At 40.6% G+C, this 24027-nt stretch overlaps 2 protein-coding genes across 4 annotated transcripts in view; one reads left to right on the top strand and one right to left on the bottom strand.

Moving 5' to 3' along the window:
* Positions 1 to 18535, bottom strand: part of TDRD3 (tudor domain containing 3) — a 196508-nt gene extending 177973 nt beyond the window's left edge. For both annotated transcript variants that reach the window (XR_007920946.2, XM_008260040.4), the window contains exon 1: positions 18409 to 18535. Coding sequence is in view for 1 of the 2 variants with exons in the window: in XM_008260040.4 (XP_008258262.1) it covers positions 18409 to 18449 (41 nt within the window). In the remaining variant the exon portion in view is untranslated. The remainder of the gene's footprint in view (positions 1 to 18408) is intronic.
* LOC108177021 (protein enabled-like) overlaps positions 16600 to 24027 on the top strand; it is a 102629-nt gene continuing 95201 nt past the window's right edge. For both annotated transcript variants that reach the window (XM_070048733.1, XM_070048734.1), the window contains exon 1: positions 16600 to 19486. In XM_070048733.1, the coding sequence (XP_069904834.1) occupies positions 17814 to 18515 (702 nt within the window). In that variant the 5' untranslated portion in view covers positions 16600 to 17813 and the 3' untranslated portion in view covers positions 18516 to 19486. The remainder of the gene's footprint in view (positions 19487 to 24027) is intronic.

A 24027-nucleotide genomic window follows, 5' to 3' on the forward strand; every position in this document is an offset into this window, starting at 1 on the left:
TTAGAAAGGCATGAAGAAAACAAAAATTCTATAGTGTTCAAGAGAGAAGGAATAGTGAATTTCCAGAATAAATTTCACAGTTGATAAACAGCAGAGAGGTCAGGAAGTAAAGGCCTAAAGTATGTCACACTGGGAGGTCACTGGTATTTCAGCAAAAGCATTTCAGTAGTGTGGAAGAACAAGCCAGAATACAGCAGAAAGTGATGCGAAACAGAAGGTTTAAGTGAGGGAGTTAAAGATACACAAAGACTAGCACAAAGGAACGTACATACAAAGTCACACAACATGCTCAACATTCAAACAGCAACTTTCAAACCAAAAAAACCTATTTACCAGAAAACACATTCACAAAATATTTTCTAATAAGGGAAATTTAGAACTTAGTGGGGAAAAGGCTTGCTATAGAAATATCTACCTGTTAAATGAATATTAAATAAAACTTCTTTCACATACTGTTCGCAAAGGAATTAGTAGTTGATCATATTATCTTAATCATGGGAAAAGTGAATGTAAGTATTCTCATGTCACCTGCACTGCTTTTCTGTAAATATGTTCCTAACACTTCCTTGTATATCTTTAATTGTCCCCAACTGAGTCTTGATCTCTTAACCCATCCATGAAATAAATGCCAGAATGGTCTCTGTAAACTCAGTAAATCTGATCTTTTTATGGCACTGATTTATAACTCCCAGAACATCTCTGGACCAGAATGACTCCCAGGGCAGACAGCAAGTCATGCACACAAAGTTTAGCCATTTGAGAAAGAAAACTATTTTATTTGCATGCATCTCACAATCTGATATGTAAAATTAATCATGATTTTTTTTAACTTTTATTTAATGAATATAAATTTCCAAAGTACAGAATATTCATTACAATGGCTTCCCCCCCATAACGTCCCTCCCACCCACAACCCTCCCCTTTCCCACTCCCTCTCCCCTTCCATTCACATCAAGATTCATTTTCGATTATCTTAATATACAGAAGATCAGCTTAGTATACATTAAGTAAGGATTTCAACAGTTTGCTCCCACACAGAAACATAAAGTGAAAAATAATAGATGATTTTTTTTAAATGATGATGAAATCAGATCAGACCTATTGTCATGTTTAATCCCAGTGAGAGTCAAATTGGGAATTGATAATTTCTTTTTTTTTTTTTTTTACAGAAGATCAGTTTAGTATGCATTAAGTAAAGATTTCAACAGTTTGCACCCCCATAGAAACACAAAGTGAAATATATTGTTTGAGTACTCGTTATAGCATTAAATCTCAATGCACAGCACATTAAGGACAGAGATCCTACATGAGGAGTAAGTGCACAGTGACTCCTGTTGTTGACTTTACCAATTGACACTCCTGTCTATGGCATCAGTAATCTCCCTATGCTCCAGTCATGAGTTTCCAAGGCTATGGAAGCCCTCTGAGTTCTCCGACTCTTATCTTGTTTAGACAAGGTCATAGTCAAAGTGGAGGTTCTCTCCTCCCTTCAGAGAAAGGTACCTCCTTCTTTGAAGACCTGTTCTTTCCACTGGGATCTCACTCACAGAGATCTTTTGCCAGAGTGTCTTGGCTTTCCATGCCTGAAATACTCTCATGGGCTTTTTAGCCAGATCCGAATGCCTTTAGGGCTGATTCTGAGGCCAGAGTGCTATTTAGGACATCTGCCATTCTATGAGTCTGCTGAGTATCTCACTTCCCATGTTGGATCACTCTCCCCTTTATTTATTCTATCGGTTAGTGTTAGCAGGTACTAGACTTGTTTATGTGCTCCCTTTGACTCTTAGAAAATTAATCATGATTTTTAAGGAAAAGTAAATGTATTCTTCAAAATTCTCATATTACATTGGTCTAAGTTAACTGAAATTCAGGATTTAGTTTTCTCAATAATGGCATTTGCCTATTCTTGGTTACATCTGTAAAATCAGCTTATTTGCTTGTTGCCACTATGTTAATTATAGCCCCAATATACCAAAGTGTTTACATGAAGTATAAAAATTCTCATGAAACATTAATGTAATTTCTATAATCAGATAATGTCAAAAATGGAAATTGTGCACTGGATTCCAGTAAATATGGATCTCTACATGGTAGAAATGGTAATTCTGTAAGCTTAAGCACATACATCCAAAAAGGAAAAATGTGAGTAACAGTAGAGCAATGAATATTGAAAAGCTGATTTTTATTATACCATTTGTGTTAGTACCCTCTAAAGCTTCATCAATCTTTGTCAAATTGGGACATAAACTTATTTTTCTCTTAAGTTCTACTTCTAACCTAAAATAATCATTTTCCTAATTATAGATCAGGTTAATTTAAATGATTGGCTACCAAAAACATTTTGTTACATAAAGACAAATTCCTATATTTGACTCAGATATTTTAACAATTTTTACAATATCACACCCATTTTCTTTCTTTTCCTTTTTTCATTAGGAAACAAACAACAGCATGAAAAACTGTGGTCTAGGTTCTTTATAAAATCCAGAAGTTGTCCAGGTGTGATAAATGCTCAAGTGAAATTAATGATGGATTCTATCTACCCTAGGACATAATAGAAAAGTTCTACTAAAATCAGTAGACCATTTCAAAAACACCTGACAACTCTGTATGTGACATAAAGTCCACACTACAAGTACTAGCACATTCCTAGCAAACACTTAGGATTTAATAATCCTTGAAGTAGCTAGTCATTAGGAATGACTACAAATACAAATACTAGGATTACAGCTGTTTGGACAACTTGCTTTAGATACACACTGGGACAAGTAGCATGTACTATCAACCTCAGTTTTTGCTAATTTATAATGGATAGATACACCTACTTCAATAATTGCTTGTGATTAAGATCAGGAAACTTTGCATAAAGGGACAGTCCTACAATTTCTTTCACAACTACTGAACTCTACACATGTAGCACAAAAGCTGCCACAGATAGCAGGTATATGAATAGTTTCAACTGTGTTCCCATAAAATTTTATTTATAAAAACAGACTGCAAGTCACGCTTATTCCACTAGCCAGGTTTGCAAATTCCTTACTTAGGGTAAATCTATATAATCTATCTTTCTTCAAAAACTAGACTCAAAAGATATGTTCTTCTCTCTCAAAAAAAGATATGCAGTCTTGAAGAACTAACATTGCCCTGTTAAGTATACAAATTACATAACTGGTTCTGCATATTTAATCGTTGAGGAGGGCATCCCATTTTTCCTTTAGAGAAATCATTAATTATAAAAATAAAAGGTAAATACTAATAACAATGCACCATTTCAACAAGAATATGAAATTACCTGCCTTCAGCTTCAGAGGCTTAGTAAACTCATGTCCATAATAATAGACTGAACATTGACAACTTCTCTCAAATTTCTAATCTTTCAGTAAAATGAAATATTTAGTATTATATGACATAACTTTAACTTTGAAACAATAATATTCTCAAATGCTGATGGTAAGATATTCTTTATTATGAGACTGAAAATCCATAAGCTACCAAGATTTCATCTTTATCAAAGTAAGCTTCTCACAGACTACATGAGGTATTCGAAAATAGAATAAACTGTAAGAACTTTTTTTTTTTTTTTTGACAGGCAGAGTGGGCAGTGAGAGAGAGAGAGAGAGAAAAAGGTCTTCCTTTACCGTTGGTTCACCCTCCAATGGCCGCCGCGGCCGGCACACCGCGCTGATCCGAAGCCAGGAGCCAAGTGCTTCTCCTGGTCTCCCATGGGGTGCAGGGCCCAAGCACTTGGGCCATCCTCCACTGCACTCCCGGGGCACAGCAGAGAGCTGGCCTGGAAGAGGGGCAACTGGGACAGAATGCGGCGCCCCGACCGGGACTAGAACTCGGTGTCCTCCGCCTGTGGCGCCGGCCACAACTTTTTCTAAAAGTGACACAAGATACGAAATTCTTATGTGTGCATGTCATATAAATTTATTTAATTGATAACAAGAAGCTCAGAAAGTCCAGGTTTGACATACAATAGTAAGAAGAGTAAGTATTTACTGGCACTCAGCAAATGCCAATTCTTTGTGTGTATTAATTCATTAATCTTTAAGTGTTGAGTAGGGCATCCCAATACTATGAGGTATTACACATGACACCAGGGCAGTTTAGAAAAGTGCCCAAGTTTATATCTAATACAGCAGAACCAGGACTGACCTTAACTCAGAAGAGCTGGTGTTCATAGCCCAGGCTCTTATTTACCACCCATAGTGCTTATCACAAAGTAGATATAAATCAAACTGAACGCTAATGATACAAGATGGTGATTTTGTAAGAATTTTCTTCTTTTATTCAGTAATCCCTCACAATAATCCAGTTTTATGATGAGATTCTAATTAACTAATTAATTCTAATATAAATGTTTATTCAAAATCATTTGATTCATTAATCTCTGTTTCAAAAACAAATTGATTCAAGCTTTCAAGCACAGTCTTCAATGGCACTTTCATAAAGCTGATTTTGTTGACCTATTATTATTAAAGTATTAAGTATTTAGAAAGTGGGGGGAATGAGAAAATAGGGTGCCACAGAGTGATACTTGAGAGACATCACAGCAACAAAAAGGCTGAATACAGCAAAAGCAATCACTCAACCTTAGCCTGTCTTCCACTTTGAAAGTACATATCTAAGATATATACAGATCTATAACCATACATTTGTCATATTTGCATTTGCCTAAAGCACTGCCAATAACAATAAACAGTTCAATTTACACATGAGAGCTACTGTGATAAGGTAAAACATTTTAAAAGGCTACCAACAGTCCAATTCAATTTTATTTGCCATGAAAACATGACATGGTAGGAATAATCCAAACTACATCAAAGCAGTTAGCTAATTTGATAATGGCACATATATGTTTCATAAGACCAGCCCTAAACTAATACTAATTCATAACTAAAAGCACAAGTTTCAAAATATATAAAGAGCAGGCATTGTCTCATTCCACATGTGACCTTTAATATGCCATATTAGCTATTAATTACTATGATTAAACTAAGGTTTACAATCTCCTTTTATAAGAAAATTTTAACCATTTATTATTATAGCATGCCATATAATGAAGGGAAAGGGGTTTTGCGAGCTGAAAAGTTCTTTACAAATATAAAATTACTATTAAAAATATTTTTCAAGTAGAAGAGTATTAAATCAAAATAGGATCTTATTCATACAAATGCATGCAGACTTATTCTAATTCAACAGCATCACGGATTCAAAATCTTAAAATGTGTCCAGATAGAACAGAATAACCTCAAGTATAGCCCATGGATCAATGCCACCCAAAAGTGGTAACTGCTGCATGATGGGAAAGCTCCAGAAACTAAGGTAAATAGCCATTTAGAAAGTTTTACAGCAAGCTGACACTGACACAAGGTTTGACAGTTTACAAGAGTCCTGATCTACGACGAATTGGAAATTGTTAAAACTGTCAGACAGTTTAAGAATCACTGAGTTAGCTGAAGCTTTTGGAATCTCTTTCAGGTAGATGTGAGATCGAAGTTTCTGGAAAACAGGGACAAGATGTGTGCCAGCCACCTTCCCCCTCAGCAAGCTAACTAACTCTAAGGCTCTCTGCTGCTGTTCCGTTTCCTGCTACTGAAAGCCAGATGCAGCAGCTATTCTGCTATGACCAGGAAGACAATGTGTTCCTCATCAATGTGCAAAAGAAATCTCTAAGGGAATCTTGTTAAAATGCAGATGCAAATCCTCTCTGTTGAAGATTGAGATTCTACAGTTCTAACAAGCTACCAGCTGATGTCAATGTAGCAGAGACAACAAGGTAGTAAAACCAGAAGGAACCTTGGTCCCTAAATAACAGGACAAGACAGAATTATCCCACTTCTGTGGTTTGTTTGGTGACAGAGTGGAAAATGGCTATTATTAATTAGGGCCTTGATAATGTGGAGTCTGCTACATCTGCCTAGTCTTCACTCTAATGCAGGGCATTTTAAAAAAATACTGGAAGGATATAGCTCAGGCCAGTTTTTTGTCTACCTTGTTGCTGCATTTTGATTAAAATATCAGTGTAAATGGTTATTCACATGAGTGAAACCTGAAAAAATCTTCAAGACTCTGTTGGCCTTTCAAAATAATTAGACTTTATTAGGCACACCATGATTTCTTCAAGTATCATTTAAATATTAAGTCCATTCTCATTATTCTGCACCTTGTAAAGTATACATGACCACAATGCACTTTTTTTAAATTTTTTTTTAATGAAAGGCAGAGAGACAGACATTGTCCATCGACTTGTTCACCCCTCAAATGCTCACAAAAGGCTAGGACTGCACCAAGCTGAACTCAGGAGCCCAGAAATCAATCTGGGTCTCCTATGTTGGTGGCAGGGATAAAAGGACTTGAGCCATCATCTGCTGCCCTACAAGGTACACATTATGGGAAGCAGAGCTGGAACACAATATCACAGACAAAAATATGGGATGCAGGCATCCCAAGTGGCATCTTAACCACTGCATCTGCCCACACAATGAACTCTTTTTCATGATATTAAATCAAAATCTCAACTTGTTCAACTCTCAATTTGTTAAGTGACTCCATCTAATTACATGAGTCTGTCTTTCAATAGTGATAGTGAACTATCACTGCAAAAGAAGTACTGGCTTCATAACTGATAAATAATTTAATGGCAGATATTTTTGTGTAGCAAAGAACAGTTAGGTATGTTTACAAACAAAGCAAAAAGTTATTTTGGGTGGCTACTGTACAATAACAAAGATGTAAACACTGACACAGGAATTGGCACTGGAATTTCATGCTATTGGTATGGCTATAATGTTTTTAACATATGTATATAAAAAAATTTCAACCTGTGTCAATCTTTTACTGTCAAACATGAACCTAGTATACTTATAAAGACTTCTGGTGAACATTTTATCAATTAAATGAGCCAGGGAAAAACAGTAAAAAAAAAAAAAAAAAGCCTTCATAACAAGGCAGTCAAAAAATGCATCAGCAGCAAGCAAAGTAAGGGGAAACCTACTTTTTTGATCTTGTACAGCTTTAAAATCAAAAGATTCTGATGCCACCTGGATACTAACCTTTACCCCATCCATCACCAAGAAACAAAACTAGGAGAAAAATTTAAATCAATACAATACTGGAGAAACCACAGTATTGTTCGACTAATCAATTTAGAGTATGGCACATGCTGAGGGAATCAGCAGGCAACCCGGAGAAGAGTTCATGGCACACCCTAAGGAGTAGAGGCCCTGCCTACTAACTGGATCTCTCAACACAGGGAGAAGCATCACCAGCACCTGCCATTCTCAATATGATGAACTGTGCAGAGATACTCAGAAGGCCATTTCATGTGCTGTGTGTCCTAACCTGTAATACATTTATGGTCTTTTGGGTGTTCACAATTGAAAGCTAACAAAAGAAGAACCTGTGCTTAGCAGTGTCTTCAGGTAGACTGGAACCCTTACTCAGTTACAAAGTGCCTTAGATACCTACTTCTTTGCCTCATCAAAGACCCTAGCATTCATTAGAATCTCACAATTGTAACTTCCCCTCTAACCTGGGACTCTGAGTTATAACCAATTCAGAAATGTCAAAAAGAAAGAGAATTTGTAGCATATTTCATAAATCTAAGATGTGTAAAGAAATGATTAGGACCAAGGACAAACTATACTAACTTGAAAATTTTCTAAAAATAGTTTCTATTCATATTTTAAAGTTCAGTTCGCTGTTCTAGACTAAAATGTTTTATCAATATTTCAAATGTATTTATGAACACAAAAATATAACATTTTAAAGTTATCATTAGCCTCATTATCATTAGTCATACCAAAACTACCAACAAAACAGAAAATATAAAGTTTTCAATAACAGATTTTCAGCATTTCTGTAATGAGCATGTTTTTCATGAAACATGTTTAAATCTCACAACATTCATTTCAGAAATAATTTTCTACTCTACAAAAAGCTTGAAGTTTCATATTCCTTAAGAAAGCAAAAGCAATATGATGAAAGACATGAAGAATAATTAAGATGACACTAGCATTCATTCCATGAGGCTTAAGTGTTTACCGTGTACCTCACATGCTACTAAATGTGGGGAATACTATAAACATATGAAAAGGCTTGATCTTTGCCTTAGAGAAGCTTACAAAACCATAAAGAATCAATAACACTATTTTAGCTAGTTAGAAAAGCCAAATAGTTACTTATTTCTCTATATCTAAGAGTTGAATATAGTTATGGCAAAGAAAGAATTATTTTCATTAACTTTATCACAAGAACCTCCCTCCTTCTGGACACTCATACATATGTCCCCATTTTTCTCTCAAAACAAAGCTTGAACTAAATCAATTCCAAATCTATTATAAAATATTGGCTTAATTTATTTAGCAAGTTTTTCTATCAATATTCATATTTAATGTTTCACACTAGGTATTTTCCAAAATTCACCTTTATTAATTTGCAAACTCCTCAAGGTCTCAATTGGAAATTTAGAAAAATAAAAATGTTTCTCTTCACTTAATATTCATGACAGATTGCCTCCTGAAAGCTAGTTTTAGATTTTATAAACAGTGCGGGTGAAAGGACTTAGGGAAGATCTCTTTAAAAAAAAAAAAAAAAAAAACCTTAAGATATCTAAATTTGTAATGTGTTAAAACACTGCTTTTATTCACTAATATCAGAAAGTTCATAAACTAATACCAAGCAAGTAATCTTTTTTTTTTTTTAAATATTTATTTACTTGTTTAAAAGGCAGAGCTACAGAAAGGCAAAGGCGGAGGCGGAGGCAGAAAGAAAGAGGTCTTCCACCTGCTTGATCTCTCCCCAAATGGTCACAACAGCCCAAGCTGGGCTAATCAAAAGCCAGGAGCCAGGAGCTTCTTCTGGGTCTCCCACGGGGGTGCAAGGGTCCATTCACTTGGGCCATCTTCTACTGCTTTCCCAGGCCACAGTAGAGAGTTGGATTGGAAATAAAGTAGCCGGGTCTTGAACTGGGTGCCCATATGGGATGCTGGCACTGCAGGTGGCAGCTTTACTCACTACACCACAACACCAACCCTGCAAATAATCTTACCAAGCAACTCTTTTAGATACATCCATTTCTCTTAGAAAAGGCAATGACTCTGGGCCCATGCTGTGGCAGTGGGTAAAGCCGCTGCCTGCAGTGCCCATTCAAGTCCCAGCTGCTCCACTTCTAATCCAGCTCTCCATTATGGCCTGGGAAAGCAGTAGAAGATGGCTCATGTGCTTGGGCCCCTACACCTGTGTAAGAGGCCTAGAAGCTCCTGGCTTCGGATTGGCCCAGCTCCAGCCACTGCAGCCATTTGGGAAGTGACCCACAGGACAGAAGACCTCTCTTTCTCTGCCCCTCTGTAACTCACCTTTCAAATAAATAAATAAATCTTTAAAAAAAAAAAAAAAAAGAGGCAATAATTCTCCTTTGGTAAGTTCTAAAACTTCTTCTATTTGCCATTTCCTTAAAAACTAATTTTGTAAATTGCTGAAATTCCTCAGTACTTCAACTTAATTTTACTCAAAGCTTGTTCCTTAGATCACAGCTGTACAAGCCCATATTAAAAATAAGAACTAGATAAAATTCAATAATGTTTTAATAGTACATTTAAAATATTATTTAAATATACTCATTTAATCAATATGAGATTTTTACATACATTTTTCTTCTACTAAGTCTTCCAAATCTAGTGTATTTTTTTGTCGCTCCCCCTCTTCATGGAGGAACGACACTAAACCCTGCCTAGGCTTCATATCCGAGTCACGGCACCATTATGTCGCTCCCCGTCTTCGTGGAGGAACGACACAGGACCCTGCGCTGTTCTTTTGTCTGCTCGGCCCTCCCCGGGTTTGCTGCTGGTTCTTCCCGGGTTGGCTACCGTCCCTTCCACCTCCGTGGAAGGGCGGTTCCCCCTGCCACTTTCCCCACTTCCGCGGGGGAGCGCCACACCGCCGGCCGGCTCTCTCGGGGGCTGCACAGGTGTTCCTTCAGATAGATGTTCCTGGTGCATGTTGTCTCTCTCCTCCTTTATAGTCCTCTTCCACCAATCCCAACTCTGCTACCCACATGCTGAGTACGCTGCTCTCCTGCAATCAGGAGCAGGTCCTACAGTTTATTGGTTGAACTGGAGGCAGCTGTGTAGAAGCTGTTTCCTCCTCTCCCAGCGCCATATTGTGCGAGAGCAGATGCATAGAATAAGTCTTAATTCCAGTAACTTAGTCTAGTCCGAGTTGCTCCCAGTTGCTCCCCACATTTTTTAAAAGATTTTATTTATTTATTTGAGAGGTAGAGTTATAGACAGTGAGAGGGAGAGACAGAGAGAAAGGTCGTCTGTCCGCTGGTTCACTCCCCAAATGGCAGCAATGGGTGGAGTTGAGTCAATCTAAAACCAGGAACCAGGAGCTTCCTCCAGGTCTCCCACGTGGGTGCAGGTACCCAAGCACGTGAGTCATCTTCTAATGCTTTCCCAGGCCATAGCAGAGAGCTGGATTACAAGTGGAGCAGCAGGGACTAGAACCAGCAACCCACACAGGATGGTGGCACCACAAGAGTGGTGTAGCCCACTATACCAAAGCACCAGCCCCTATCCAGTGTATATTTTACATTAATAGCACATTTGAACTTAGACACATTTCAAGCATTTAAGAGCCAAATGTGCTGGCTAGTAGTTACCATACTATACAGCACAAATGAAGATGATATCTGATGATGTCATCCATGTATTACTTCAATTATCAGCTACCCTCAAATGACTCCAAATTTATATATGTAGTTGGTTCTGAGCACAAGTTTAGTAATTCTTAATGTCTATGTGACATTTTATTTTAGATGACTCAAAGGCATCTCATATTCAAATAATGTTCAACTTTGATTCATGACCCATACCCAAAAATGTGATCATCTTCTCAAAGTTCCTATCTACTACACTATATAATTTATTTGGGTATTCATGCTCCAAATCTACAAGTCAATCTCTGGACATCTCCTGTCACTTCCATATCCAATCCATCAAAAAGTACTATTTTAGAGATGCCATCTATTCAATGCTAATCTCTTGTGCAGGTCAGCTATCATCTCAGGCCAGCTAAGTAATGGAAGTCAACAGGGTACCTTCCCTAAGGAGGTTCACACCTCCTTATGATATCTCATGCAGTACCACATGTGAAGAGATAAATAGGTCTGGACCTCATATATACCTGGCAAGGCCTTAAGGCCCATCTAATTATTATCAAGTCCCTCCTGTCAGTTTCTGTTTGCCTCTAAATGGAAAAACTCCCTCCTGGTTTGAACAGCACCTTTCTTAGACTCTCTAATAACTCTGTCCTTAGTTTTGGAAACAAAACTGGAGCATTCTTTCCCTGTGGCAACCAGGTATACACCTGTCTTCCCACTAACTAGACAGGACTCTAGCTTTCCTATTTTCCCCTTTGTCCTCCTCTTTTCAACCATCTTTTCCACCATGGGCAATATCTCTAATATCTCCTTTTGTCCTCATAATCATAGTGCTCTTATTTCTACCATGTTTAATTAACTTATTCCAAAGGTTCTTGCAGAAACGATTGACCGCTACATCCCAAGCCATCATGTAGGAACAACACAAGACTGCTCTTCAATCATCCAATCCAGAGTATAGATATCCCGCCTCGCATTAATGCCCCATACCAGCAGGAAGTAGCAAGAAAGAAACCTGTGCCCCATCTCCTTATCTATACTCAGAATCAGGATTAATGGAACACGGACAGAAGCCTCAGCCATTTTAGGTTCTTGTTACCCCTGCCTTCTTTCAAGGGACCAGTTTAGTCTCACATCCTGTACTGTCCCCCACCCCACCCTCTGCATTCTTCCCCAGGTTAGGAAGCCAGTGAACTAAACTTGAAGAACTAGTATAGAAAAGCTCATCTCCACCTACTGCCCCACACTCCCACCCCAGTCCACCTAAGATTAAAAAAAGCCCAGCCTACTGGGGTCTGGGCCCTCTGCCACATGTTCTTTCAATCTGTATACACACTGGCAGTTGGTCAACCTCTGCCAGTTTATTTTCTCTGAATAAATTTGGTCTGGCTGTGAGTAGTATTCTGTCTCCTCTCTGTTCTGTGCCTCTTTTCTTACATTTGGTGCCCCATGTGAGGAGGCACCAATCTGCCCTCTTTTCCTTATAATTTGCCTCCTAAATCTCTCTCAAATCATCATCATCATCTATTCCAGTCCAGATCCATTTTCTTCAAATGTAAGCATAACTCAGAACTTACTATAGTATCAACTCTGTGGCAGGCACATGGCACAGTCATTAAGACACCACTTCGGAAACCAGCATCCCATATGGGAGTCCCTGGGTTCAAGTCTCAGCTCTGCTTCTGATTCCAACTTCTTGCCAATGTGCACTGAGGGTAGCAGCAAGTTATGATCAAATTACTTGGGTCCCTGCCACATGGGAGATCTGGATTGAGTTCCTGGTTTCTGGTTCCTGGTTCCAGTCTTGCCCAGCCCCAGCTGTTGCATCGCATTTGGGGAGTAAACCAGCAGTTGGGAGACCTCTCTCTCTCTTTTCCTATATCTCTGCCTTTCAAATTGAAAAAAAAAAAAAAAATGTCGAAAGAAACCAATTAAATTACCTTTTAAAAAAAATAAAACTCTTTGACTTTTGCTACCTCTAGGATAAAAACAAAATTTAGCATAGCCTACAAGGTACAAGTTACATGACCCAGTCCCTGAGCATCTCCCAGCTCTAATTCACAACATGGTGCCCCGCCCCCTTTCTTGTACTATAGCCACCCTGGGCCCTTCAGACCTTTGTGCTCACCATGACTCCTGATGCCATGGGACCACTTCAGATGCTACTCTCCCCTTACCTAGTCAATTGCCTTCATTATCTCACCACCACAAAAAGATAAAATCCTCCTTTCAAAAATAAGTCTAGAATGATGCTCCTTCCCCTCTCTAATATATTTTATAGATGTATAGTTTTGAATATGTAATTACTGACTTTCTCCACAGAAGGTTATTCCTGATTATACTAAAGTGCTTGTCACAAACAATGCCCATTAATATGTACATCAATGAATATGCTTTATGTCTTGCCTAGACAAAGACCAGACACTATATACTAAGAAGACATACACAACAAACCTTGTTTATACATCATTATTACTGGAAAGTCTTCCAGTCTGGATTAACTGCTCTCAGATAAGTTTCAACAGTGCTCTGCAAATAAAATACCAGAGTATAACATGTTCAAATTCTGCCTGCCTTGTGCATCGCTATATCCAAACTATAAACATAGTAACCTATATACAAGAGTACCCTATATTCATCGATATTTAATACATTTTAGTACACACATTACTGTATAGGGTTACATACTTCTTGCCATTATGATTTATTATTGGAAAGAGATACTTCCAAAAGCACCATACTGAAATGAGAATAGCTCTGTCTCTACTTTTTAAAGATTTATTTGAAAGGCACTCCTCAAATGACCACATCAGCCAGGTCTAGTCAGGCCAAGCCAGGAGCCAGGAGCTCCATCCTGGTCTCCCACATGGATGGAAAAGGCCCAAGTACTTGAGCCATCTTGCACTGCCTTTCCAGGCACATTAGCAGGAAGCTAACTGGAAGTGGAACAGCTGAGACTTGAACTGGCACTCCAATATGGGATGCCAGAGTCACAAATGGCAGCTTAAAACACTGTTGCACAACACTAGGATCTCTGTCACTATTTTAAAGGCCATCAAACTGTAATACATGTCAGAAAGGTGAACAGGTACACACACATACACATACACAGACTCACATCAATCAAGCAGAGGTAGGACCCCTAATCTTTCACAGGACCAAGGTACTACTGGCTCTCTGGCCAGCCCTGGAACACAGTTCCTTCCTCTTGCTTTCCATCACCATGTTTATTTTCTGCTATCAGTATCTTTACCATATACATGATATACCAATGTAGAATGTTTCTCATCTGAAGCAAAAGGGTCGTGCTATCAGTATCTTTAATTTGACACCCTTCTTAATACTTGATTACCATAAATTATTTGACCGCTCTTCTTCATTTTTCTTTATTCTCTAACTTCACAGTGTTTCTGAAATTTTTACATGCAAATGTTTGCATTATTGTCGGTACAGCCTGCTACTTCCAAAAACTATCTGAAAGTTAAGTGCTCTTGAGCTACTTCTAGATCATAGGCCTTTCAAAAAGGAAAAATTTCTAGATTGATGTGACTTAACTGTAATATGATAAGTTAAACTGTCAATATTCTTGTATTGTCAAAACAAAAAGATGTAAGGCAAAATACATTGATACAGTCATATTTTTATGGCTCCTGAAATGTTACTATGCAACTTTTCGTTGATTTAGCAAATGTTGCTGGGTGAAAGGAAAAATTATTTTCAACCTGCTGAGGAAGCAAGTTTCTTTTTATACCTTCTTTATGCTGGAGGCAGTCAAGTCTACAAGCAGTTGAAACTAGATTTATAGGTTAGTCACCAAAAAATCACTGCCAATTTAAAACCTGAACACTTACAGAGTCAACAGAATATCTAGTCATTTTGAGCAGTTTACAATATCAACAGAGGCAGCAAAGCAATATGTTACATAGAAGGGATCCTCAAAAAGTTCATGGAAAATATATACCATGAAAAAATTATGCATAGATTCTAAATGTTCATACTAAAATAAACTTTTAATCTCATTTTTCATAAGCGTTTTAAGTGCCTTCATATTCTGAGATAAAAGGCCAAAGGCTTAGTTACCTTGGAATAATTTAATTTCATAAACAATGTAAGTCAGAGAAAATTTCAAATCTTGTTAAATATATAGGAAATATTTTAAAATACAAGGATGTCTCCAATCACCTCTAAAAACCAAATAAAAAGCAACTGGTTTCCTCTAACGATCTTTACCATCTAAAAGGTGTCAGTAATGTTGATCCTTTCCAAGACAGTGGTTCAATAGTATCTTAACTAATATGGTAATAAAAACTTATTTTATAATTCGATAAGAAAAAATATCCTGCTGTTAATATATAGCCTCACAAAGAACTTCCAACATTCTTTACAAATATACCTATTCCCAAGAGTTATGCTTGAATGAGGGAGCAACATCTCTGATACCTTCTATATAAACTCTTACTGTATGACTATTACCACCAGCATCTTCTGAGAAGATGTATCTTCTGAGAAGGTACAGCTAAACTGACAGTACTATAAACGTGATATACCAATGCAGAATGTTTCTCATCTGAAGATTGAGAATATTCACCAGCAATCTCCTGAGACAGATCTGTCCTTGGGAAAACTGAAACCACAAAAACTAGAAAGGCCCAGTACTAGGCTCTGGAATGAGAAGCTGACTTGGTCTTGATCACTCATGTGTCTGGGAAGAAACTTTTATGTGATGGGATATGAAAAGAAGCCCTACAACTAGACAGGCCAAAAACAAAGAAATTCCAGCAAAATGCCCTGAAGTTGTTCCAGTTCTTCAAAGGAGCTATCTCAAGGCAACAGGTGGAATAGGGCAGACCCTTCAAGACAAGAGAGCAATAATCATTTTCTAACCCATACTGCCATTGTGCTTCTTCTTCTATTTACCCCATGGTTTTCTCATCTAGTATACTTAGATAAAGACCTACACACATTCTCCCATATATTTTAAATTTCTAGATGACTTGTAATACCTAATACAATGTAAATACTATGAGAATAGTTGTAATATTGCTTCAGGAATAGTAAGAAAACTGTTTATATTCAATGCAGATGCAATTTTGCTTTTTGTTCTCTTTACATCTGAGGTTAGATGAATTCATAGGTGGAGGATGTATGGTTATGGAGGACCAATTGTGTTTTCTGTGCTATTGGCTGTTAAAAGAAAAGAAAGTCATTGTAAAGTCTGCTATGGTGCTACTGTTGAAGTTATTTTTTAAATATATACTTAAATTTTTAAAATTATCTTGAATAGGGAATAGTGATGATTAAAGACAAGAGGAAAAAAGTGCTCAAAAAGTTACATAAACTTGAATAGATTGGTCTATATAGACCTTCTTCACTACTGAAGATCATACTTTCAAGAAGTATAAGCTTTTTAGAATTAAATCCCTAATCTGCTATGTTAGATGAAGTTCACAGAACAGATTAATAATAATTCAGATGTTTTTAGCATCTTTTGTTAAGATCCTATAAGTACATGAAAGACTTGAGCACTAAGAGGAAAAGGCTTTTTATTGACAGAAACATAGAATCTCAAGAGTAAGAACTGAAATTTCATCAAAGCTGCTACTCCTTCAGAAATGCTCCTTCCAGTGCTCTCTACCTCACCTTTGAGATTCTGTATTTTGATGCAGTAAGTCTTGAATTAAAGACCGGTACAAACCACCTGAAAGGAAGCAATCCTCAAGTCTTAATTGACATATGTCTCTTTGTTCAAGACTCAGCAAGAGCTGCATAAAACTCACAAACTCTTAAAAAGATAAGTCTTATCAGCTCCACAGATTCCACTGACTTTGCAATTCACTGCCATACAGAAGCAACACAGACTGGCGAGAAGGAGAGAAAAAAAATGTAAACAGACAGGGTGCAATACAAAGTGGCAAAGGCTGTAATACATTGCTGGGATATAATATAACAATCTGACAAAGCAGGAAGGGACTCTATCCTTTGTAGAGGCGCTGCCTGGAGAATTCAGATGGGCAGGAGCATTCCAAGGACAATAGTATGGGACTTTACTGAAAACCTACCATCTAGTTCACTCTTTGGCCCTACTTACAACAGAAAAGATCCTGTCCCTGCACTTAAGGTGCTTAAATGTCCAAAGATTGCATTCCCAAGAAGACAAATGCAGAGTGTGTTTGGGATCTCACCTTTCTAGAGGAGGAGGGCTCATGTAGAACAGCAGCAGAAGATAGGGTTTATAAAAGAAAGCACTAGTTTAAAAAAACTGAGGCTCATGCTAATGAGGAACCAGGAATCCATAGAAGAGTTATCCAAGGTTAGTCAGGACAGCCTCTGAGGTAAAGAAACTGAAGGGAGAGATTCCAGTAAAAAGAAAAAAACGGAGCAAGGTAAACAGTTAACTCCACAATTTGTTGTGCCAACCACGTTCTGCGGAAAAAATGCAGTAAGGGTTAAAAGCACCAGGTCTGGAAACAGAACCCAGCTGCTTCACGTTGAACCTCACTACTTCCCAGCTGTCCTGCTGGGAAAGTTAGCCTCAGTCTCCTCACCTGTAAAATGCAGCGAATGCTAACAACAGTGCCTGGAAAGCCAGGAGCGGCTTCTTCAAAACACAGGTGTGACTGATCACTCTCTGGAGAAACTTTATTCAGAAAAGCAAATCCAAGTCTCTTAGGCAGTAGCAGCTTCCTGGTTATCTTTCTGATCTAACTGCTAGGTGAACACTCTACTACTTGTACCAGGGTCAGTTCTGCAGAACAGCAGGCGCTTTCCTAACTGCGTCCCATCTCAGCAGCTGTGTGTCTGCAAAGATTTTTCCTATCTTTCAAAACCTATTTCTCTAGGAAGCTCTCCCTCTAGTTGCAAAGCACATTTGTCTGCACAGTTGGTCCCTGTTTTTGTGCTGGACGTTTTTTCAATGCTTCCCTCTCTCTTCTCACTAAGGTAGTAATTTCAGAGACCCGGGGCAGATCTTTTTCATCCTTGATGCTACCCTTCCCTTGATCCCAGGCTGTGCCCATGCAAGCCTGAATCAGACTGAATGTTTACAACCGTAATGGCCGAGATCCACAAAATGCTTATTGGCGCTTGATTATTTTTATTTTTTCATTGCTTTCAGATCCTAAACTCTTGACAAGAAACCCCTTTAGAAATGAAAGCAAACGTCAGTCCTTTCCAGAAAAGTTCTCCGCAGCAGCCCCCGCGAGTTGACAATGCGGTCATTCTCAGCCTCAGAAGTTGTGTGGGAGCCGCCGAGGGCAGCTCCACACTCACTGGTCCACCCTGTCCTGAGAGATACGGAGAACCAAGCGGCGGCTCCGGCAGCCGCACGGGCTGCGCTCCGCTCTCCCCACAACTTCCTGCGGGCCCGTGGCTCCGGCCGCGCTCGCTCCTCCCGCGGCAGCAGCACCCCTCGGAGTGGCGGCGGGCGCCGATCGAGCCGCCGCTCTTCCCCGGAGGCTCGGGCCTGGGCTTCCGCCCGCCGTGCCCGCTCTGCCCGCGCCCCCGGTCTCTCCGCGGGCCCGCCGCCTGCGGCCCAGGCCGCCGCCGCCCCGAGGGGAGCCGGGGTACTCGCTCGGCTCCGCGTGGCGCCGGGGGCGGAGCCGGCTGGAGGGCCCCGGGAGAGGCCGGGGGTGGGCGGCGGCCTCCGCCTACCCCGACACGCACCCCACCGCCCCCAACCCCAACCCTCCTTGGGGCCCCGGCCCGCGCCCGCGGCCCGGCGGCCGGCGGGACTCACCACTTACCATCCCGCCTGGGACAACGCCGCGCCGGGGACCTCGGCCATGGTAGCTGCTTAGGCCGGGGGTGGTGGGGGGCTGGGGTGGGGGTGGGGGGGAGGCCTCCTACTTGAGACCAAAAAAAAAAAAAAAAGAAAAGAAAAGAAAAGAAAAAAAAAAAACTCCTGTGGTCGGCTCTGCAACTGGGCATGCTCAGTGCGGCCGGCGCTTCCGCGTGCAGGTTCCGCTCGCCGCGTTTTCCGAGCGGCCGCCTGGGCCGGCCTGGGTAGGGCTGGGAGGCCGCCGTGCGCCGGGGCGGTGACGGGCCAAACGCGGGCTGGGCGCTGGTTATCGCACGACACGTCTGCTGAAGGACTACAGAGACTTTTGCCGTTCCTCCGTTGCGTTTGTGTTGTATTGGGTCACTTTTCTGAGTCTCACGCCTTTGAAACTGGGGGAGAGGTGCTTTGTAGAGCAGCAAGTAAGGTTCGCGTTTCCAGCGCCAACCGGCGGTCACCTCAGGACAGGAAGTCGCTGGCCGGCCGAGGACCGCTCGGGAAGGAGTGCGTCCAGTTCTGCGCCAGTAGGGCCATGTTTTGTGCAGTGCAAGTGAAAGGTGTACCCCCCACCCCAGCCCATTCTGCGTGCGAGAAAAGTTTCTTTTCCTGTCAAGACTTGCTCCATTCACCGCGCCTCGGGGCCCGCCCAGGCGTAACGGAAACACGGAGGCTACGGGCACTCTCCAGACCCCCACCTCAGATCAGACTGCCCCTGTCAGAGGCCACCGTGGACCCGAGTGGTCAACCCTGGAAAACTGCTTCACTGAGACGATGTGGGGAAATTCGGCCATCGTGTCAGTGCTTGTTTGTCCTGTAGTCCTTTCACCGGGCCTGTCCCAAGGCGGCCCGGCGGACTTGGCACTGGCACCACTAGGCCTCGCTCCACCAGCCTTTTCCTAGTGCCCTGTGCCAGGAGGCCTGAAGCACAGGGGGCGGACCCCCGAGTAGGCATGCGCGGCGCCGGCGCCGAGCGGCGTGCAGGACGCTCCGGTGTGATTGGGCCGCTGAGACCCACGCTGGCCAATCAGAGAGGAGCAGTCGGAAAGGTACGCGGGCCGGGTAGACGCTCCCTAAAAGTTCGCTCCACCCCCTGCCTGGGTCTTTCACTTTGGAGGCCGGGAAAAGGCGCTTCCGAGTGGCGCTGTCCCAAGCCGCTGAGTCCCGGGAGGCGGCTGAATTTCACGTCGCTCCTAGGCTGCCTCATCGAAGGCTAAAACCATAAATACGGGCTTGGCGCAGTCTAAGAAACTGGGCAGAGACGCTTTGGGGACTGGGGAAGAAACTGACAGTGTCAGAAAAGGAGGATGTGCAAATTTTTCTCGTTTTAACTGAGGTGTTTTCGTTTGGCCTTTCCAAAAGTGACAGTGAATCTGATTTTAAATCGGATACTATTAAAATTTGTAAACACATTGCTTAGATAATGTTAACGAAACTTACTTCCAAGGACTTTCAGAATCGGAAGTAACCCCATGCTATTCCCTACAACTTCCTGTAGTATACAATGTTTAGGTTATACGTATGCAACGAAGATGTTTCAACTTACAGGAGCCTTTTATCGTGTCCAAGAACCAGGGGGAAAAATTACCATTTTAGAGGTTAAATAGGTATCACAAAATTAAATTTCAAATAATTGTATTGGTTGTTAAATGGAATTTTATCTTGCCAGCTACTTAGAGTTTTCAATTAGTGTAACTTGGTAACTACCAAAATGATAGACCATCCCAGTTACCAGAATGCCTCACAGATTAAATGTGAAGCCTTTACATAATTCTTCTCACATGAAATAATTCAGTATGATTTACCATTGCATGGTGCTGACAATACTTTGAACAACCTGCTACCCAGAACGCTAAGTTTCCTTACTATAAGAATGGACTAAAGTGTGGAATTCCTACCAGAGAAATTTAGGACAAAGTAAACATCAAAAAGAATGAAAATAATTCATGTAACACGTTGAATTTTTTAAAAAATGGGAAACTACAGAATGCCACTAAAATGTAAAAGGGAAAAGGGTAGGAGGATGAAATTTTAAAATATAAAACAAATGACAAAATTAGAAAAATAACTTTTACAAATAATTTGCAGTGGAGGCAAAGTTCATCAGAACATACTAAAAACCACTGGGTTAAAAAATGGTAGGGAGTGTGTTATCATCACATGGTCTCAATGTATTAAGCCATAACTTACTTTTGAGAGACAGCATACCTTTAAAAATATATGTCACTGCCTTGAACAAGTAATCAAAGCTAGAATCACAAATAATGGAATAATCTGATGTTATATGCTTATGGATAACAGAGCAATTAAACATATACTTCAAGAAAAAACCTTCTCAAAATTGTTTCACCTGAATTTAATCAAGCTTCCAGTCAGGGGGAGGGAAACTTGTTTCTGCCAACGGCCATTTGGATATTTATGACATCATTTATGGGCCATACAAAATTATCAACTTAAAAATCAGCCTGCTATGCATTTATTGAATTTTGAGTCCTATCTCTGGTTGCTTTGGCAGGGCCACACCGAATGATTCCATGGGCCTATACACAGCCACTGGCTGGACTTTTCTCAACTCTGCTAGGCAGTGGTTCTACTCCACCTCCACCTGGGCCAGGTGTAGCAACGTCTGGAGACATTTCTGGTTGTCACAGCTTTGCGGTTATTATTGTGTCTGACAGATAGAAGCTAGGGATGCTGCTTAATATCCTACAATACACAGCACAGCCTGGCACCCAAAATAAAGAATTGTCTGACCCAAAATGTCAGTGGTGCCTAAGTTGAAAAACTCCAGTCTACATGTAAAGCACAGAGGCTTATTGGAACAAATTCAACATAATGGAGTGGGCAGATGAATCTAGAATGTGGCATCTACAAAAAAAAAACCTAGCCTGGGCTGTGAAAATAAACCAATGTAAAAAAAAAATCTTTTTAAGAGAGAGACAAAATTCTTCCAGATTAATATAACAGAGAGACATGACAATAAAGGGCAATCCTGAACCTGAAAAATAAACAGATAATTATTTATCACCAATTGTAGAAATTTGTATATCAATTAGAAATTGGACAGTATAGGGGCTGGCACTGTGGCAAAGCAGGTAAAGCACCACCTGCCATGCCAGCATCCCATATGTTCGCCGGTTCGAGTCCTGGCTACTCCGCTTCTAATTCAGTTCTCTGCTATGGCCTGGGAGAGCAGTGGAAGATGACCCAAGGACCCAAGTCCTTGGGCCCCTATACCTGTGTGGGAGACCCAGAAGAAGCTCTTGGCTCCTGGCTTCAGATCGGCACATTGCAGCCATTTGGGGAGTGAACCAGCAGACAGAAGACACTCTCTCTCTCTCTCTCTCTCTCTCTGCCTCTGCCTCTGCCTCTCTGTAACTCTGCCTTTCAAATAAAAGAAAGAAATTCGATAGTATAATAAAATTATAATTTCCTTAAATGCAGTAACACATTTCTTAAATATGATAACATTATCATCCTTGTAAGTTTTCTGCCAAAGCATTTATGGATGAAGCATCCTATAGCTTGTTTGGAAATGATCCAGATATTTGTATATGAGTGAATCAGATGAATGATCTGGGTATTCATTTTTTTTAAAGATTTATATTTTATTTATTTGAAAGAGTTACAGAGAGAGCTAGAGACAGAGAGAGAGGTCTTCTATGCGTTGGTTCACTCCCCAGATAGCTGCAACGTCCAGAGCTGTGCGGATCTGAAGCCAGGAGCCAGGAGCTTCTTTTAGGTCTCCCACGTGAGTGCAGGGGCCCAAGGACTTGGACCATCTTCCACTGCTTTCCCAGGCCACAGCAGAGAGCTGGATCAGAAGTGGAGCAGCCAGGTCTTGAACCGGCGCCAATATGGGATGCTGGCGCTTCAGGCCAGGATGTTAACCTGCTGCACCACAGTGCCAGCCCCTGGCTACTAATTAAAAAAAAAAAACACTTTTCCTGGGGTCATCGTTGTGGCCTAGTGAGTAAAACTGCCACGTGGAAGGCTGGCATTGCATATGGGTACTGTTTAGAGTACCAGCTGCTCTACTTCTGATCCAGCTCCCTGCTAATGTTCCTGCTAAAGCAGCAGAAGATGATCCAAGTCCTTGGGCCCCTGCACACCCGTGTGGGAGATCTAGAAGAAGCTTCTGGCTCCTGGCTTTGGCCTGGCCTAGCCCTGGCTGTTGCAGCCATTTGGGGAATGAACCAGAGGAAGATTTTTTTTTCTCTCCCTCTCCCTTTCCCTCCCCCTCCCTCTAACCCTCTTCCCCTCCCTCCCCCCTACCCCTCCCTCTTCCTCTCACTATAACTCTGCCTTTCAAATAAACAAAATAAACCTTAAAAAAAACTTTTCTTTAAGTTTGAAATTACTCAAAAATAATGGAAAATATGGATTATCCTAATTTATTTCACATCAAAAATTTCAAATTGAAATTGTATTCTATGTTAATAAATTAGTGCCATAGAAAATGATAACAGCTGACTAGAGGAAGAATGGGTTTTCATTTTTAATTAGATTAATCACTGATGTACAGAAAATTTTCATGAAGTGTACAATGAGCTGAATTTGTGAGAAATCCTAAGGATGGCAGAAGAGCTTTTATTTGGTGTCAGAAATACTGATTAATAGAAGACACAGAGGGCCGGCGCCACAGCTCAATAGGCTAATCCTCTGCCTGCGCCGCCGGCACACAGGGTTCTAGTCCCGGTCGGGGCACTGGATTCTGTCCTTCCAGTCCAGCTCTCTGCTGTGGCCAGGGAGTGCAGTGGAGGATGGCCCAAGTGCTTGGGCCCTGCACCCGCATGGGAGACCAGGAGAAGCACTTGGCTCCTGGCTTCGGATCAGCGAGGTGCACTGGCCGCAGTGTGCCGGCCACGGCGGCCATTGGAGGGAGAACCAACGGCAAAGGAAGACCTTTCTCTCTGTCTCTCTCTCTCACTGTTGTCTCTGCCTGTCAAAAAAAAAAAAAAAAAGAGTCTGAGAAACTATTCATTTCTGTTTTATATCATTTCAGAGAAGGAGAAAGTTCTCCAACTGAAATAGAGGAATATGGATAAATAGGAATAGAATTAACAATGAAAAGTGAGAGTGTTTGCCTCAGTGTTTAGCCTGGTGGTTAAGATGCCCCTTGGGACACCTGCATCCTTTATCAGAGCACTTTGACTGAGTTCCCAATGTTCAGCTTCAGCCTTGGCTAACTCCGTTTGGAAAGTGAACCAATGGGTGGGATCTCTCTCTCTCTCTCTCTTTCTTGCTTTATCTACCTGCCTTTCTCCTCTCATAAATGTAGCAAAAAGTATTTTTAAGTGACAATAAAAGTACCACACCCCTCTGAGTAAATTAAACTGTTTAAGCATAAGCCATTTACATCTAGAGAATAAGATAATCTGTGAATTGCTTACATATATATGTATATATATAAGAGATTATTTCAAAAAGTTTATGGAAAACCAAAAAAAAAAGTTTATTTTGGTACAAAAAATTATAATCCCATGTATTGTTTTTCTTAAATTTTTGAAGAACGCTTGTATGCATAATTTCAAAAACTGTTTTCACCCAAACTGACTTATATTTTCATTCCATTTCCCAGAAGTTTTTA

Source organism: Oryctolagus cuniculus, chromosome 9 (genome assembly GCF_964237555.1).
Source record: "Oryctolagus cuniculus chromosome 9, mOryCun1.1, whole genome shotgun sequence".
NCBI classification, from domain to species: Eukaryota; Metazoa; Chordata; class Mammalia; order Lagomorpha; family Leporidae; genus Oryctolagus; species Oryctolagus cuniculus.